Genomic DNA, 17349 nt, shown 5'->3' on the forward strand with positions numbered 1-17349 from the left:
ATGGTTCTTCTCGTTTATTTGTATTTACATTAGTATTAAATCATATGGTTACAGTGAATCGTAAGATAAATAGAACTTTATAAATGCAAAAGGAATTGCACCCTTCTCTCTTTCTCTCGCTCTCTCTCTTTCTCTCCCTGTCTTTCTCTCGCACGAACAAGCACACGTGTACTTAAATGTTTCGCGCTTGCGTTCGTGCTATATAGCAGTTCAAGACGAAGCGTCTGCCAAATCTTTCTTCATACGAGCAGAATAAACGAAACTTTCAAGAAAAATGGAGGAGTTCGCGCGATCATCTACCTACTATATTAAGTAATCTGCTAGAAAACAAAGAAATTCCGAGGGTCGTAAAAAAGTTCGCGAGGACGATGGATCGATCGAAGATACACTCTCTGCACGTGAAACAATGTACAATTGCTAAGAAATTTCATTTGTGAACTTGTAAACGTACGATGTCCCAAATAGAAGATGTTAGAATTTTTCTTCGGGATTATAGTAAAGAGTGGCTCCTTGGTCTCTTACTCCTAATCGCAGCGATTAAAACGATCGTAATTACACAGTCCCTCGACCGGTAGTCTAATACTAAGTAGTGTTTGGCAGCTGTTCAACACGTTACAAATGCATATATGTATATATGCATATACCTGTATATATATATATATTTATGTATACATATATACCAGTGTTGTCGGTGGACGTCAGTTGCATTTATAATTATCAGCGTTCTTCTTTTCGCTATTTCCTTCGTATTCGAACAATGCACGAGTACAACTGATAGTTTTATGAGTATCCCTTAAAAATTTCTCCTAACATCCAATAAAAGAAACCCTTAATTATTTTTCCTGTTTGGTATTGTACAGATCCGGTCCTGATTTGTGCTAGACTTAAATCATTAATGTTGCAACGATATTAAATTATCATTATCAGCAGTAATAATTGTAGTAGTATCTGTTTCAAATCGCTGGAAAGCCGAAAAAAAATTGTTCTCAACCAATGCTGATACATCACTGTGTAACTCGAGCATTCTTATCTACAATTCTCTCGTGAACAATTTTTATAGTTAGTATTATTATGTAAAAATGTACATCCGTGGGCAGATCAATTTGTAAAACTCGTAAGACGATTAAAAGTACCGCGAAGGAAAAAAAGTTCGAGACTCGAAAACTATCGATCTATTCCAAATATATTCCGTCTCGTTTTCGAGGATCAACATGTTTGTCGCGTGAAAAGTTTCTAATAAAGCGGTATTCGCGATTCCGTCGTATTATCGATTATTTATACCTCGGACTTGAGAAACGTTAAAACTAGTTTTAGAACGACTCTGCTTTTGAAATCGATGCCAGTAAAATCCATTTTGATTCCCTCCGATTTTGGAAAACGAAACGTGCAAGTCCTCGAATATATTTCGAAGAGTATATAGCTCGCGAGTCACGCGTACCCAAGTTTAATACCGTTATGGTACTTACATGTAGCTGTCAGACTTGTTTACTCGCCACACGCATACACACACACACACAGCTGGAGACAACAGCGATTAATCGAAGAATTTATTCAAATGAATGTTTTGGTGACTGGAGGACAGCAGGGATTGGCATGGTTGGATTAGGGGGCCGTTTCGAGACAATTTTAGGTGATTAATCGGTTGAAATACCGGCTGGCTGCGTACTAACCGGTTTAATTTCTCGGCACTGTTACTTTTAGCGACCTGGCGTTTAAGATTATTGCTATGCTACTGACACATCGTGACAGTAAAATTAAAACTGTAACAAAAAATACAATTTTCTTCTAACATAAATATTAAAGATAAATCTTATATCCAAAGGAAATCTACATAGCATGATTTCCCCATTTTTTTAGCTGCATTTATAAGAATTGAACTTATACAAATATCAATGGTATACTGACCCTTTTCAAAAATTCTTCCGCACAAATGCGAGCCCTCGCATTCATGGACAATTTCATCTCGCTGATCTCTCTATCTATCTCTTCCATGAAATAAATCACAAAGTCTACGATTTTATGTTTGTACATTTGTTCTACGTGGATGTTTGTAATTAAAAAACTAATGTCATAGCCCTGTGGAGAACATACGTACCTGAACGTAAATCATTCGCGTTTCTTTCATTAATAATTTAATAACTCTAAAGTACTTACTTCTATCGGTTTTCTCCTGAGAATAATAAAATGCTCCGCTCTCATCGTCATGAATCTTGTAAAATTGTGACATAAAAGTTTCTCTAGATCATCCGCTTGCTTCACTGCAATGCTTATTCTCATACTGTTTATACTGGACTCGATTAGCACCTTCTCCTTGTCATTTCTGCTGATTAATATCGGCGTTAGAAGAAGCTCTTTACTAGCTCTCACTTCGACTTCGGGCTTGTTGTGTTTCTCGACTATCTGCGACGAGAAGTTCTCCAGGCACATAGCAGCAGTAAGCGTTCTCCGTACCGCTGCTAAATAAGGTTTCAATGTACCAGACTACAAAAAAAACATCAACAATTAATGATTTCTTACTTCAAAAGAGAGAGAGAGCACCTAATGGAAAGAGATGTCGAAATATTTTTTCACGTGCGAATGGTTAACCCATAACGCGCAAAATTTCTAATCTTTTCATATTTATCTTCGATATTAAAGAAAGAACACGTCGAGTGGTAATAGGAATTTTAATACGTGGACGGTTTGCACAACTGATAAAGAATTTTATCGTTGCAGAATACATAAGTCATCATAACCTAATTTTCAGCGATCGAGGACTGGAACTTACCATCTTGTTTAGAAGCTACGAAGAACTGGCGTTTCCCTCAAAATCGACCAACGTCCTGCACTTTCCGACAATTCGATGTATTCACGAAACGTTCACGGGGACACGTGAGAAATGACACATTACGTTCTATGCATAGCAAAAGGGGTTGGGTTCAGCCGGTTTGATTCCAACGGCGTGGGGCGTGTTCCTAAGTTCACTGATAACGAGGATGCGAACCGTGTCTCTTTTCAATTCACGAGTCCCGCGATTAGAAAACGAGCAGGGAACTTATCAGCGAGCCGGGGAACGAGACTCGGCACGCATCTTGCAAAATGATTAACACTGCGTTTTTACGTGCACCTACGAGTAACCTATATCTGCATTCCTGCAACGTGTAGAACGAAATGTGTTAAATGATAACGATTGGCAAATCTCACTTAACACTAACGATCGAACGGACAATCTATCCTTACCGATAAACGAACAAACCTAACTACGATCCGAGTTTTTTTCTTCACCAATTTTATCCTCTGTTTCTATTAATTATGCCCATAAAACGCTTCCGCTCTCCTCGCCAAGTATTATTACAAATCCATGAATAACTGTCAATGGTAGATCACGTGACCGTCTGCCAAAAATTACTAGATTTAAATGGTGCAATTTTTAAATACCAGTCAACCTCGGAAAATTCCCCTAAAAATTGATATTTACACGTAAATGTTAATCGTATAATGGATTAATTGTATACTTTTCAGATAAAGAATATTAAAGTACCGAGATCGAAACGAAGTAATCACGCTCTCTGGCGCAGATTATGGTAACCCGCTACGTTCGTTTCACGTATTAATCACTGTGATCAGAATTTCGTAAGACGATCGAAAGGATTTTAATCTGATGCGCAATGGTTGTTTGCAAATACTACCGACAAGGAAATTGTCGATTCGGACAGTATTGTCAATTCGAGCATATAAATACTTTCGGTAAGTTGCGAGGATTCGTCACACGATATTAGATTCTTCTCTTTGACACGAAAACTGTCGTTTTATAGGCAGCAACACCAAGACTGACTCGTACAATGAAGATGAATACACAGCGTGAGTACAACAACGAAACTGGTATGTAACAAATGGTGACTGACTTCATCTTTAAATCTCGAAATCAGGGTGTTGGTGGCAAAAGAGGTACTTAGCGCGGAGAGAGGAGGACAGTGGATGCTATCGTGTTTTGCACCGCTCAAGGAAAGACCATGCATACCTGGTATGGAAGACGTATCGCCAGAAGAGGTACGGTGGGAAATGTATCAAGCTCAAAAAACTGGGATGGTCGAGCAAGCGGTTAGTATACACGATCGTTTTCTTCTGCCAAACTGTTGCAAACACGCTTAACTCGTATTGTGTTTTTTTTTTTAGAAATTACATTACCAGCAATTATGCAGAGATATGAAAGCAAAAAGAGAAGCTTTAAAGAATCCAACCCGCGAGACATTGACCAAACTTGTATGTAATGGACCATCGAATGTTTATGCCAATCTTCGTAAAGTTCTAATCGAAAGTATTCTTTTTTTTCAGAAAGAAATTCTAGGAACAGGTAATAAGAATACCAGGAATGATAATACATCTGGGAAATCGTCCAACTTTGCCTTTGCAACCCCACACCTTGGACTTCCAAACAGCACACCATCCAGCAATGTATTTCACCCATTCAGCGGAGGTTTCACTTCCTCCGGCAACACATCCATCTTTGGAAGATCAACTACAACTGCAAATCCCGTATTTGGTAGTACACCAACCTTTGGCAATAATTTAGGAACGTTTGGTGGTGGTACTAACACCAGTTCTGTATTTGGTGGGACTACAAATACTTCTACATTTAATACAGGACAAAACGTGCAGAATTTCGGATCCACCAGTACAATTTTCGGTGGAGGAGGAACTTCGCAGCCCGTTTTTGGAAAACCAAGCATGTTCGGGACCAGCAACCAAACGAACAATGTTTTTGCTCGTCCTCAAACATCTCAAACACCCACATCAGTGTTCAATAGCGGACCAACGTCTTCTCCTTCTTTATTCAGTGGCACTTCCACTCAATCTAACGCGTCAATATTTGGTGGAGCTAAAACCACTACTGCTAATCCATTCAGCGGTTCCTCAAATTTACAGACTACCAACACTATATTCGGGACAACCCCGTCCGCTGGAACTTTCAGTTCCGGAATGTTCTCCCAGGCTGAAACTACTCCTGCGTTCGGAGCAGGACCAGTTTTTGGGGGTACAACGGCCTTTGGTAACACTACCAATTCGATATTCGGAGAGAAACCAGCATTTGCGAGTTCCACTGGTATTTTCAGCGGATCCAATACTACAACGTCTAGTTTTAGCCCTGCGCAACCTACAAATGCTTTTGGTGTCACCGCTTCCACACCTTCCGTAAATATATTCGGAAATACACAAAATACTACACCTGCTATGTCCACTTCTAATGCTCCGCCATTTGGTACGACGCCTTCTACGACCGCTGGTCCCTTCTCTACCGCGACTTCACAGTTTGAAACTACCAATACGACCTCGTTACCGAAGCTTACATTCGGAACCACGGGAACCGTGAGCGAAACATTTGGCACCACTGTTACTCCAAATAGTACACCATTCGGCACTACAAATACTAACGTTGGTTTTGGTATAACTAATACCACTGCTACCCCTTTCACACCATCCACGTTTGGTGGCGATACGAAGAGCTCACCATTTAGTACCACCAGCGTTACGACCACGACTACAGTCGCGATTTCGCGCATTCCATCGCAGCTACAAGCTATATCGTCGTTCAGTACTCTTGGACAAAGTCAAACTTCGAATACCGCGCCTACGCCAACGAATAGACCATTTGGTGAATCACCATTCGGCGGTATGCAGACGACTGTTTTCAACGAAACTATTTATTCAACGGACGATCAATTGACGGATGATGAGAAAACTATGTACTTGGCAGAGAAATTTACCTTTGGCAAGATTCCGTTGAAACCGCCTACAGCACAAGTTAGGTAACGCAATAGGGAAATCTGTTTTAACGAGGGATATGTGCTGTGATACTTGTTTCCTGCGAACATATACTATTAAGATAAATTTTGCATATAAAATTATAATAATAAATAATATATAGCTATATATATACCAACAATATGTCAATTTTAAACCAAGACTCGATGGAATGTTATTTTTACGAACGAATGTAAAATGAACTCGACAACATCTCAAGCTGTAATGAAATATATAATCAGTGTAAAATTCATGTCGTTACAGTTAATCTACTGCAAACTTATTTTTAATGTTCTCCATTTAACCTACCTAATTCACTACTTGTGTGACAAATTTTTACAGCCGACACTACACCTCAAAAGCAACAAAAAAGAATAGAATAGAAAGAGTAAGATAAATTATATCTCGCGCTTTAGAGGTAAGAGGGAGAAAGATATATTATAAAAGCTATAGGAAAGAGTGAGACAGATGATACCGACCCTACTAGAACCCCTAGCGCCATCTCTGTAAAAAGCGCTGAACTAAATTGGGAACTAGTTTCAGCCTTTTCCACAGAGATGGCGCAAGTGTTTCAGTAGTTCACTTCGCTGTCGATAACGCTGTGCGACCAGTTTGAGCACTTTTTACAGAGATGGCGCCAGGGGTTCCGCAGCAGGGTCGCTATCATCTGTCTCACTCTTTCTTATAGCTTCCTTATATATCTTTCTCTCTTTTACTTCTAAAGCGGGAGATATAATTTATCTTATTCTTTCTATTCAATGAAATAGGGACTATTATAATAGCAAATTTATTGCTCTCTTCAATATTGTTTGTCATCCTCTTGTAGGACTTACGATTTGGAAGATGCAATCAATAATACGAGTGGAAACTGTTGTTTCTCTGAGAAAAACAAAAATCCCAATTTTCTCTGCCACTTTTACAAATCGGACCTAGGTTTATATGAACTTTTTTGTTGCTTTCGAGGTGTAGTATCAGTAAAAATTCGTCACACGAGTGAATCACCCTAATATATAAATCAATCTTCTTTTTAATTTAATTAATTACACGATTATTTACATATGTACAATTATCGATTGACGATTGCACCATCCTTCTTCATTGATACTTACATTATCATACATTCTTGTAATGGATCACACCAGGCGGAGGTGGAGGAGGTGGAGGAGGAACGCTATTGCCAAATTGACTTCCTTCCGTCACCTGATGAAAAAACTTTCGTTACATTTCAACTCGAAGGAAATAGAAATCTTTCTAGTCGTTGCATAAACCTGTGGCAAATGGCAGAGAGGATTCGTTGGATAGTTGGTCCTCTGTGTATATGTTGCAGCTTGATTTGATGGTTGCGACAAGCCAGGAGGTATACCGTTCGATGGTTTGTATCCGGTGATCTAGCAAATAAATGGAAAGTATTCATTTTATGAAAAACTTGAGCGCTACGAGTTAGGATAATCAAAAGATCCGCATACTTTGTCGTTCATCTCAGGGAAAATAGTACTCAAATTGAAGTTCGTGAGACTGGTGCCCGAGGGATGATGGCTCATGGTCATGGGATTGCTAGCAACAATTCCTCCCCTAGGCATGTTTGGATTCATCGGAAAACCGGCAGTTGCTACTGTCGGCACGCCCTGAGTACCTGCCACAGGTGGTGGCGGTGGCAAACCATTCACCGCTTTGGTATACACATTTGTCTGCGAATGATTTTGATAAAGGGGACTGGCGTGCGGAGGCGGAGGTGGTGGTAAAAACGTGGTAGAATGGTGATAATCTTCCAAAGGGGAATTAATACCGGACAAGGGAAACTCCAAGTTCTGCATGGTTCCATCGAGACCTTTCCTCTTTCCTTTCTTTGCATTCGTTGGATACGTTCTCTTATCACAATTCTGATGTTTCCCATAGTGTTGATGGTTCTTCGTATTCGTATTTACATTAGACGTCGAAGTTGTCACGGTGGAGGTTGATGAGGAAGTGCTAGTTGAAGAAACGGTGACGTTCGACAAGAGGAATGCGTTTGCTTCCATATAGTCAGTGTTATCGTGTAACGGCATCATGTAACTGGTAGGTGTGTTTGATATGCTGGTGATGAAATTCGAAGTGGGATAAATGTTGGTATTGGAAGAATACGTGTACGAGTTAAAGTTCTGATTCACCATTTGCCCGTATCCACTTCCATCGTCAGCGTTGGAAAAGTAATTAAGAGGCATTACCGTATCCGCGGTTGGTAGACTTGTCTGAAACTTGTTCTGCGAATAATTTGATGAGAATTTAATGGAGGCATGTTTATCTTGATTAGTGTCATGCACGCTGCTATTGGTTCCTATAAGCGCCTCTGCGGTGTAATTACTCTTGCAATTCCTGCTTCTCCAATGAACGTTATTCTGTTGATACTTCTGTTGCTGTTGTTGCTGTTGTTGTTGTTGTTGTTGATATCCTTGGTCAGAGAAGGTGTGACCAGATGATTTCTGCTCATCATGCCTTTGATGCAATTGTTCATTACCCGAAGTTTGTTTCCGAATGTCCATCTGCCTTTTACTATTTCCTCTAGGATTAGCGTTGCTCTTTCTCTGATGTTTTCTAGCCTGTTGTTGCTGTTGTTGTTGTTGCTGCTGCTGCTGTTGCTGTTGTTGTTGGTGTTGATGAGCATGATGATGATGGTGATGGTGATGATGGTGCTGTTGGTGATGTTGCTGATGAGACTTCTCAGCCTTCTCGTGTTCCACCAACTGACTTACAGAAAGGAAGGAAGACCCAACACCTGGATGCTGAACGGTCTGGTTGTTCAACACGGTATGGAAATCGCGCCCTGCAACATTTGCTTCTTTATCCTTGTTAGGATCTTTGCTCTGATCGGATGGAACTCTCGAAGGTACTTGACCAAATAAGAAGTTCTGTTTCTCGGATATATTGGTGCCCAGATCCAGATCGCCGACCAAAGTTGGAAGACTGGAGGGAACGACGTGCTGATCTATACCCTTGACTGGTTGAACCTGGTCAACGTGAACACTGGTTTTCGCGGGGGACCAAGGAAACGGTTGCTCCTCGGAATAAAATACCTCTGAAGTTCTTTTAGGTTCACTTTGAAGCACTGGCAGATTGGGAAAACTATGTGCAGCTACGTCATAGTTATTGTAGAATTGATTCGGTGTGCCTTGATTGTAGGACGGCGTTTGCGCGAATAAATTGTTCTGACAGAATTCCAGCTCCTTTCCAATGGGTGGTAAAATGATGTCAGCAATGTTAGCGTTATGCTTGATTTCTGGAGTCATCATCCAATTAACAGGTGCTCTAATCGCGTGTTGTTGTTGATTTCCTTTCGATTTGGTCGCATTCTGTTGCTGTCCATGTTTCCCATCGTTATTATAGGTAACATTGTCGTGTTGAAGAGATGGAATTTGTCCCTGGACAAGAGGCTGATATTTATTCTGGCTCTGTTGCTGTGATTTATCCGCGTACTTAAAGTTCGAGCTCGCATAAGTTTCCACAGAGTACTTCATTTGCGAGCTAACTTCGGGCAGATCGAAGTTAACTTGAGAATCGTAACTAGACATTGGATAGATCGTTTTATTCTGTTTCGCTGCCATCGACTGGTGGTTCTTCGGCCCGTGTTGCTGTTGCGACTGCTGTTCCATTCCAGAATATTCGTTCTGTATGTACTCCGATTCCATTGCATACTTAGACTTGTTCTTATTCTCTGCACTGAACTTATTGTAATCATTATTGTTGGAAGAAGTTTGAGTCTGATTTTGCAAACGGCTCTGCTTACCAGAAGGAGGTACATTAGTCTGAATATTCCTGGTTTTAGAGGGATCTACGAAAGACTGCTTTTGTGCATCCAACCCGGATTTCATTCTCGATTTGTCCATGCCAGCCATCGAAGAATTCACTGAGTAAACATCGTTAGCCAGTACGTTGGAAAAATTCGGATTTTCCTTGTGCAGAGGAACGTAACTGTAATTCTCGCAGATGGTTTTTGCTTCGGTATTATCCGCCTGACTAGGCCCTTGCTCGAAGTGCACCAAATTATTATTATTGCCTCCGCCAACCGGGGAAAAGGTCGTCCAAGACAAGATACTGAAGTTTGAAGAATTATGCGCGACAGTGGTCGTCGATTTTGCATGATTTTCGGTGACTGTACTCTGTCCGTAGTTGGACGTAGCCACGAAGGACGTTGACTGTTGCGAGTAACGTGTAACAGACGTATTCTGAATGAGAGGTTTACTGTTTGCGGCTATATTGTTGGAAGAACTGGTGTTGATCTTCTTCGCATCCTTGTTAGTGTACGTCGAGTAACTTTGAGTCTCCTCCCTTTTACTCGAATACATGTTGTCGTTACTCTGACTCAAGACGTTTTGCTCGGCCTGAGCGTTCATGGATTCTTTCACCCCGTAAGGGAACGTCTGGGCGAACGGATCAACGTCTATCTTTTTTGTAGGATTGTAATTCGTTTCTCGTCGATGATCCTGTGCCTCTTGAGGCTTGGACCTTAGAACATCGTTCAGCTTTTGATCCTGATCCACAACACCGTTACCCGAAGAGTCAGACTCCTTGCTCATCTTCGAGTAACTGCGTTGAAAATGATTTTCGGACGAGCTCGATATTGAATCCTTTGATGGATAACTCTGGTTTCTATTGGACGTAGTTGCGTTGCCGTTCCCGGGAGGATATGTATTCTTTCGGGGCAAATTCTTATTCTGATCCACCGTGTAATCATTGTGAGAGTTCTGAATGATTTGATCCTTCTCGTGAAGGACTGGGTAATTCTGATGAGCACTCTGCTGAGTACCCAGAACGTGACCATCTTTTGGCTGCGACTCGTAGACAGTTTGCATAGCCTGAGAAGAGAGAATTGGTAGAGTCGCGTTCTTCGATTGCATGGAATATTCTTGCTGAATGTTTCGAGAAGAAGCTGGTAGAACTCTCTCTATATGACCAGTATAATTCAGACGATTATTGGGGATAATGCTAGAGTCTACTAGAGGATCTTTCCCATGAACCCCATATGGAACACGTGAATTGTGAGATTCCTTCTCTTTCATTTGAGAAGCAAAATCCATTTGCATAGACTGTAGAGGTAACGATGATGAATTTGTGGTTGTACTTGTGTTAGTCAAATGAGGAACCAACGATGCTTGGGACGCGTCCGGAACGACAGTTTGATTTAATCCTGCAGCAGGGTTCGTTTCATGGATCGTAGAACTAACGCAAGTTGTTGAACTCTGTTGCAAGGAAGTCAGATTGTTGTCGACGATCGTCGAGTAATTCGACAAAAAATCTTGAGAAGTGCTGTACCGAACGTTTGTGTCGCAAGTCGATGCCTGAACCGAACAATTAGTTGGATCTGTCTTGTTCGAGATGGTGGCAGCATCCATTTGGGTGGCAGCAACGTTTTCGCTGGTAACATTGGTAATGGCGTTTCTAAGATTCGTCGCGAGCTGATTCTGACAATTCTCGGCTGTTTCCGCGGTGCTGGTGATCGAAGTGGTTTCCGAAGCGTTAGCAATGGAATACAGAGTCGCATGCGAAAAGGAGCTGGACGGCGCAGACTTCTCCAAAGATGGCGTTAATACGCTTTGAACGATCTTATAGGGCTCTCTGAGTGGTTCGTCGCTCACGATCTTAGGCAAAGCCTTTGTGGTCGTTGTTGATTCCACGGATACAATCATATCCGAGTTCACCGGTTCGTTTACTGGAGGATTTACAGTCTTCTTCTCTTCACAGGACACCTTTAAACGTTTCTCAGCAATAGTATGGGACGGCGATGATGTTTTCAGTTTGAAACTATTAGGTTCCATCGTGCCAATTTGTAGAAGCATAGGCGGGGTATGACTATGGTACTTGAAGTCCTCTTTCATCTCATCTTCCAAAACTTCCGTCTTCCCATTCAATGAGGACACCAACGGGAATGCCATTAGAAATGCCGCGGTGGGAGATATAGATTCTGGATTGTGTGAGCTGGAGGGAACCTGAAGAGATGCGAATATGTCATTTGAAAGGTCTGAATGAAGACCATCAGCTCTGCTGCCAATAGGTACGAACGAATTTTCTGTATTATACGACAGCGACGTTTTCGACACATCGTCTTTTGATGTCTTTATTAACTTAGATTCGTCCTCTACTATGCTAACCGGGAGCAGTGACGATGATGCTGTCGTAGCGTCCGATGTTTGAACCACAGTACTAGTTTCTGGCTTCAAAGTTGTTGTAGTGTTCGTATCTAAATTCAGAATGATCTTATTGCTCTCCAAATTTGTTGTTCCCTCGACGTCTGACTCTTTTGGCGTCACTTGCAAGAAACTGTCCAATTCTGTACCGAGATTGCACACCTCTTTCATCTTTTTAGTGTCAACAGATTCATCAACCGTTTCTTTCACCTCCATCGAAGGTGACTTACAACTAGAACGATCGACATTATTGCTTGACTTTTCCAATGTGCCGCTGACAGGAATATTGAAGTCTACCTCGGGGGAAACCGAGATATTATCGGTACCGGATTTCAAGTGCTCGTCCGTAAAAGTGACCGGTGATGTTGTATCTGAAACTGCATCTTGATTTTCTTCTGGTTCGCACTGAATGCTATCCGATGTAAGAATATCCGCTGATTTTGAACAATCAGGAACATTCTCCTGGTTGGTGTCGGTGGTATTCGACAAAACGGGACACTCAACATTCGTTTCGTTCTCCTTATCTTCTAATTGTATTGCAGAATTATTTTTATCCTGTCCTTCGTTCGTATCTTCGCCAATCTTTTCTATTACGTGCTTCAAACTTTCGATGGACTTGCAGGTCACAGCTAAGTCTGCTTTTGATACAGGTAGTGATTGTATATTGGTTGTATTATCTTCTTCGTTGCTTTCATTTGTTTTACGTTTTTTATCACCAGGCTCATCCGTAGATCCTGCTTCTGCGTTCGAAGGCCGTTTAAGCGAAGCTTTCTGCGTTGGATTTGCATCTTCAACACTTTTTATGCTTTTTTCTTTCTCATTCTTTTCTTCCATCGTTTCCGTAGACTGTTGATTCTTAGGAGTCTTGGCATGACTTTTATTAGCTTTCGTCTTCACTTCTGTGTCCTTCTTTGACGCGTGTTCCTTTGCTTTTTCTGCTTTCTCTTTATGTACTGCTGGTATAGGTAGTTTGTACGTCATCGTTGTCTTAGTGACTTCTTTACCTTTCGGCAAGATTCCTTTATGACCGCCAATCTTTGTAGCATTAATTATGTTCTTCACGTTGGACGCCCAATTTTGGGAGTCCATCATCATGTTCGCGCGTATGTTAGGGACTGTGTTCAACGTTACCTTTTGGACCGTATTGATCACAGCTTGATTGCAAATGGAGACGACTGGATTTTGCACACGATTCGTCAAAGGTTGCATCACGATCATCTGATTTTGCTGAGCGTTTCCGAGAATGATAGAATTCGCCGGCTGTTGCTGAGTATTTACAATTATGTTCGACGTTATTGGTGTAACTAGTGGCATTAATTTCCCGCCGGATAATATCAGAGTGTTCGGCGTTAGACTAGTCACGGAATTATTTATACACGGTGTCAATGATTTCTTCTCCTCTTTTTTCTTTGCTTTTCTTTTTACTTTTTTTTGAGATTCTACTTTTTGTAATGCTGAAACAAGTTTTTAATATTTTACAATCCGTAGTATAGCAAAGCTGTAATACTCCTAGTATTTAATTAATTCCAGCTTTTTTTAATGAATGAAGGCTTACGCAAAAAGATCTTTTACAATCAAAATAACAATCGTTCTACTATTATCCAAGCAATGCTTGCCATAGACTTTTTTTTCAAAATATTTTATACCTACCATTATTTGTTTTTCCACTTATTGGACAACTGACTGCTACATCGGAGTCTAATAAACAAAATGGTAAAAAATATTGATATATTTATAACAAAGTGTAAAATATTAGAGAGTCCTAAAGAAATATTTACTAGTGTTCGTTTGACAAGAATCCGGTTCTTTGGAAACTGCTGTGTCCGATACATTGTCCGTGGCATCCAAATTGTCATCATTACTATTCGCAGAGTTCACCTGATTTTCCTGATTCTCTATTGAACTATTCACATCTTTAGAAACATCGCTATTCTCTACTGACTTTTTGTTAGACGAATGAGAAGTAACAGATTTCTTTTTAGAAGGCACTTTAACTTCCCCAGACTTCTCCCTCTTGCTTGCTGAATTTTTTACTGAAATCAAATCACTTCTTAGAAATATTCCACTCCCTCGTTCGATTACACGTATAAGTTCCTTAATATCCTCACTTTCTTCTATTTTACTGAAATACTTCTCCGCATCCTCCACATTGATTTTATTCGACCATTTCAGAGGCGATATCTTTTCAAGGGCTGGCTCTGCCGGTACAGAGATACCAGCCTCGCGTAAAAGAGTCGACAATAACTGCGTGCGAGAGAACAGTTGAGTTACAAGTTTCTTTAGTCGAGCCAATTCTTCCTCTGGAAACAGAAGTACGAACGTAAGAAGAGACCGATTTTGATTTCGTGCCAAAGCAGATGAACAATATAAAATATTAATAATAGGTCCGGCTTTTATTTATCATACTGTCGGACAGAAACAAAAAACTAAGCCTATAAAATCATCGTCAATTTGATTTATTTACTATGCGCTTCCGAAGCATTAGCAGAGAAAAACTCCTCGGTACGGCTATGGAGGTCTTTGATGTACTTTGATGCATGGATCAGGATGTCGACCTTGTTGCGTTTCCGACCCTCCTGATGCGGCGGCAATAGATCTGCCAGCGTTTTGAAGTACGTGTTCATGCGTTTTCTTCTGTCTCGCTCCCATGTTTTCGCTTTGCTGAGAAGACGTCCACGTTAACGAGCGGTCCATTAATCTTTCTTTATTTATTTATTTTTTTTTAATGAAAATATGGCGCGCGTTCGTTTCTCGCTCCAAGAGAAATGACGAAACGAACAGAAGGAAGAAGAGTCTTGCTAATAAACTGGCCGAGGTTAGAAACTGTGCTAATGGACACTTACGTGTTCTCTTTTCGAGGCATAATTTATCCTCTTAGCATCGTTTCGCGTGAAGAACGCGCCGCGGGAAGCGCAGATACGTCACTTGTAGCTGACATTACACTCGTTCGTCGGCTCCCATTGAATTTCTGACATTTCGATCCTTCGGCTTCGGAGCGATCGCCGATTACGCGGAATAAAAACTCTGCCGACAGCTCCCGAGAACCACGGCGGTCATTTAAACCTGCCCGCCATCTATCGATCTTCCTTCACGCAATTTCTACTTTCTTTGCCGAGTGCCAACATGGTAAACATCGTTTAGTTTCGATTACCATGCAGAACTCCATTTTATCGATGTTACGGTCAGTAAAATCAATCGGTGGCGTTATCGTCATGATATATACGAATCGATAACATACACTCGTTAAAAGTTACGTTCCTTAGCTGATTTTACCTTAACGATTAAAACGGTTTAATCGATGATGAAATGTCTGCTTCGCCCCTCGGTGATCAATGGAGCATCTTTTTAAAAAAAAGAAGTTCGCTCGTCGAAACTGTATTCGCGGTTGATTCGAGAACCATGGCCGACCAACGAATAAAAAGTTGCTCGCAATGTATTTTGTCGGTCAATAGCCCGCGAGATATAAACGCATTCCGTTGACGAGACGCGCCGAAAGATTGTGCAATCTCTATAGAGCGTGGTGGACTACTCGCAACGGAATAATCGCTGCAGATGCGTCGCAGAGCGTTGCACACGTAGCGGCGATGTGAAACGCATTCGAATGTTCGCTCGAGAGGACGCCTTGAGACCGTCGCCAATGCAAATCGACGATTAACTAATGCGAATAGTATACGTAACCGTGATAAGAAGAAAAAAAGAAAAGAGTAAAAATATAGAGACATTTAATAAATAACCGCATAAACTGGGGCAAACATCTACGCGTGAAATAGCATTCGCGTTGCTGGACAGTTCGGATACCCGCGACGCAACGTACGTACGTGAACGTTACACCGCGTAACATGGCGGCTCGGACATTTCGAAAATTTACAAACCGGAATTCTCAGGTGGCGGCCACGAAAATACCCAGAGGCTGTGCGGCGACGTTTCGCGACAGATCTTTTTTTCCCACTTTCATCCCGGACAGTATCGCGGGGAATTTCGAGCGTTTTCTGCCCGCGCCGGTTTATTTGGCAACGCCGCGCGCAGCCGCATATTTCACCGGCAGCCTGTTTACAGTAAAATTAACTCCTACTCGTAAGGAATAAACAGAATATGCATTTAGCGCGAGGTAAAAACAAAAGGGAGGAAAGAGGAGAGAGAGAAAGAGAGAGAGAGAGAGAAAGAGAAAGAGTGAGAGAAGAGGTCCGACGCTCTCGGGGAGAGAAGCGTCGACGATCGCGAGCGAGCGTACGCGTAGCATTCTCGTAAGGCGGCATGACTCGTTAGAAATTTGGACGCCATTGCTGTTACCTTCGCTACAAACCAACTCGCTCACGTACACGCGTAACACGATTTTCAGCGTTTCCAAACCGTTCTTTCAGTCAGAAGCGACGCCTTCGTTTCCACATTCCACTTGCGAAGCAGATACAGAGGAAAGGAACAGGACGTCGTTCGAACTCGAACCATTAATCCCTAAATCGCGGGGAAATCGGGAACGACGCACAGAGAAGCATCGCTGTAATTGTATCACGGTTTAATCGCCGCAAGCGCATCTCTACTTTGGTCCCATGCGAAATTCTAATTTCCAACTTGCGCAGCGTAGCGCGTGCGGCGGTAATTAACGATTTAAAGTAACACGCGGCCGAGTTTCGCGCGTACGCAACTCTCACGCATCTACGTTTACGCTCGCTGCCTCCGGAGCCGCGAGCCAAGGAATGCGCCGCGGTATAATTACGATCCTCCCGTGAGAATCATTTATACAATTAGCGGCTCGCTTTTCAGGAAGCGCCCCCGAGGAGAGGAACAACACCCGCGGCCGGTCCGCGTTTCTCTTATTCCAGCGACCGGCTCCGTCCGCTTTATTTATAGACAGTGGAAGAACGTTCCGAGTTCTTTCTCTAAACTAATATTTATGCCGCGTACGCCGTGTACGCGGTCTTCTAGATGAGAGGCTTCATTCTTGGTGCCCTTGAGCGATGGATGGATTTAGACTGGGCCATAAGATAATGTATATGTATCTCTCTCTCTCTCTTCTGATGAGTACCCTGGCGTCTAGATTCATTGAATTCAATGGCATCCAAGGGTAGCAAGTACAGGCATCGTGGTAGCAGTTGGAACGGTATTTCTTCTAATCTGAAAACAATTATATTAATATTTCATTTTCACATAAGATATAACTGCATTCAAGACTTCAATGTAATGGTTTTTTAACTCAATAAATGTGACCAACGCTTGTCAGCGTGTCAGCCGTGAATGTCCAATCGTGACCATTATTTTAGTCAAGTTCCTTGGAAAACCGTGAAGTCTCCAAAATTACAGCGAAGCTCGCGTGGTTACTTCGAAGCTCAGACGTCCGAAAGAAGCCACGAACCTCCTGAAACTTGGCGAAACTTGCTTTTTATAGAAAAACAGAATTTAAGGAACGAAGAGG

The 17349-nt window shown here is 41.7% G+C and overlaps 3 protein-coding genes across 7 annotated transcripts; 1 reads left to right on the plus strand and 2 right to left on the minus strand.

The window, feature by feature from the left end:
* On the minus strand, window positions 1-5867 carry Arpc4 (Actin-related protein 2/3 complex, subunit 4). Of its 2 annotated transcripts, XM_076904775.1 has the most exons (5): window positions 3220-3321; window positions 2768-3131; window positions 2155-2481; window positions 1906-2076; window positions 1-1760 (listed from the first exon to the last, which is right to left on the minus strand). In XM_076904775.1, the coding sequence occupies exons 2-5, from the start codon at window positions 2768-2770 to the stop codon at window positions 1755-1757; spliced, it is 507 nt and encodes a 168-aa protein (XP_076760890.1). In that variant the 5' UTR covers window positions 2771-3131; window positions 3220-3321; the 3' UTR covers window positions 1-1754. The 2 variants fall into 2 exon arrangements, with proteins under 2 accessions (XP_076760890.1, XP_076760881.1); XM_076904766.1 differs by lacking the exons at window positions 2768-3131; window positions 3220-3321 and adding an exon at window positions 5745-5867.
* LOC143429230 (uncharacterized) lies at window positions 3421-5914 on the plus strand. 2 transcript variants are annotated; one of them, XM_076904753.1, is made up of 6 exons: window positions 3421-3726; window positions 3795-3840; window positions 3909-4080; window positions 4156-4242; window positions 4315-4522; window positions 4625-5914. In XM_076904753.1, the coding sequence occupies exons 1-6, from the start codon at window positions 3648-3650 to the stop codon at window positions 5788-5790; spliced, it is 1758 nt and encodes a 585-aa protein (XP_076760868.1). In that variant the 5' UTR covers window positions 3421-3647; the 3' UTR covers window positions 5791-5914. The 2 variants fall into 2 exon arrangements, with proteins under 2 accessions (XP_076760868.1, XP_076760858.1); XM_076904743.1 differs by having other exon boundaries at window positions 3422-3726; window positions 4315-5914.
* Window positions 5573-15005, minus strand: LOC143429211 (uncharacterized). 3 transcript variants are annotated; one of them, XM_076904725.1, is made up of 8 exons: window positions 14783-15005; window positions 14404-14600; window positions 13718-14239; window positions 13590-13637; window positions 7248-13393; window positions 7050-7169; window positions 6891-6981; window positions 5573-5842 (listed from the first exon to the last, which is right to left on the minus strand). In XM_076904725.1, exons 1-7 carry the CDS (start codon window positions 14800-14802, stop codon window positions 6895-6897), a joined length of 7140 nt encoding a protein of 2379 aa, XP_076760840.1. In that variant the 5' UTR covers window positions 14803-15005; the 3' UTR covers window positions 5573-5842; window positions 6891-6894. The 3 variants fall into 3 exon arrangements, with proteins under 3 accessions (XP_076760840.1, XP_076760832.1, XP_076760847.1); XM_076904717.1 differs by lacking the exon at window positions 5573-5842 and adding an exon at window positions 6022-6086; XM_076904732.1 differs by lacking the exon at window positions 5573-5842 and having other exon boundaries at window positions 6801-6981; window positions 13718-13972; window positions 14048-14239; window positions 14783-15004.
* Window positions 15006-17349: the final 2344 nt, after the last annotated feature.

This window comes from Xylocopa sonorina, chromosome 1 (genome assembly GCF_050948175.1).
Source record: "Xylocopa sonorina isolate GNS202 chromosome 1, iyXylSono1_principal, whole genome shotgun sequence".
Lineage (NCBI taxonomy): Eukaryota > Metazoa > Arthropoda > Insecta > Hymenoptera > Apidae > Xylocopa > Xylocopa sonorina.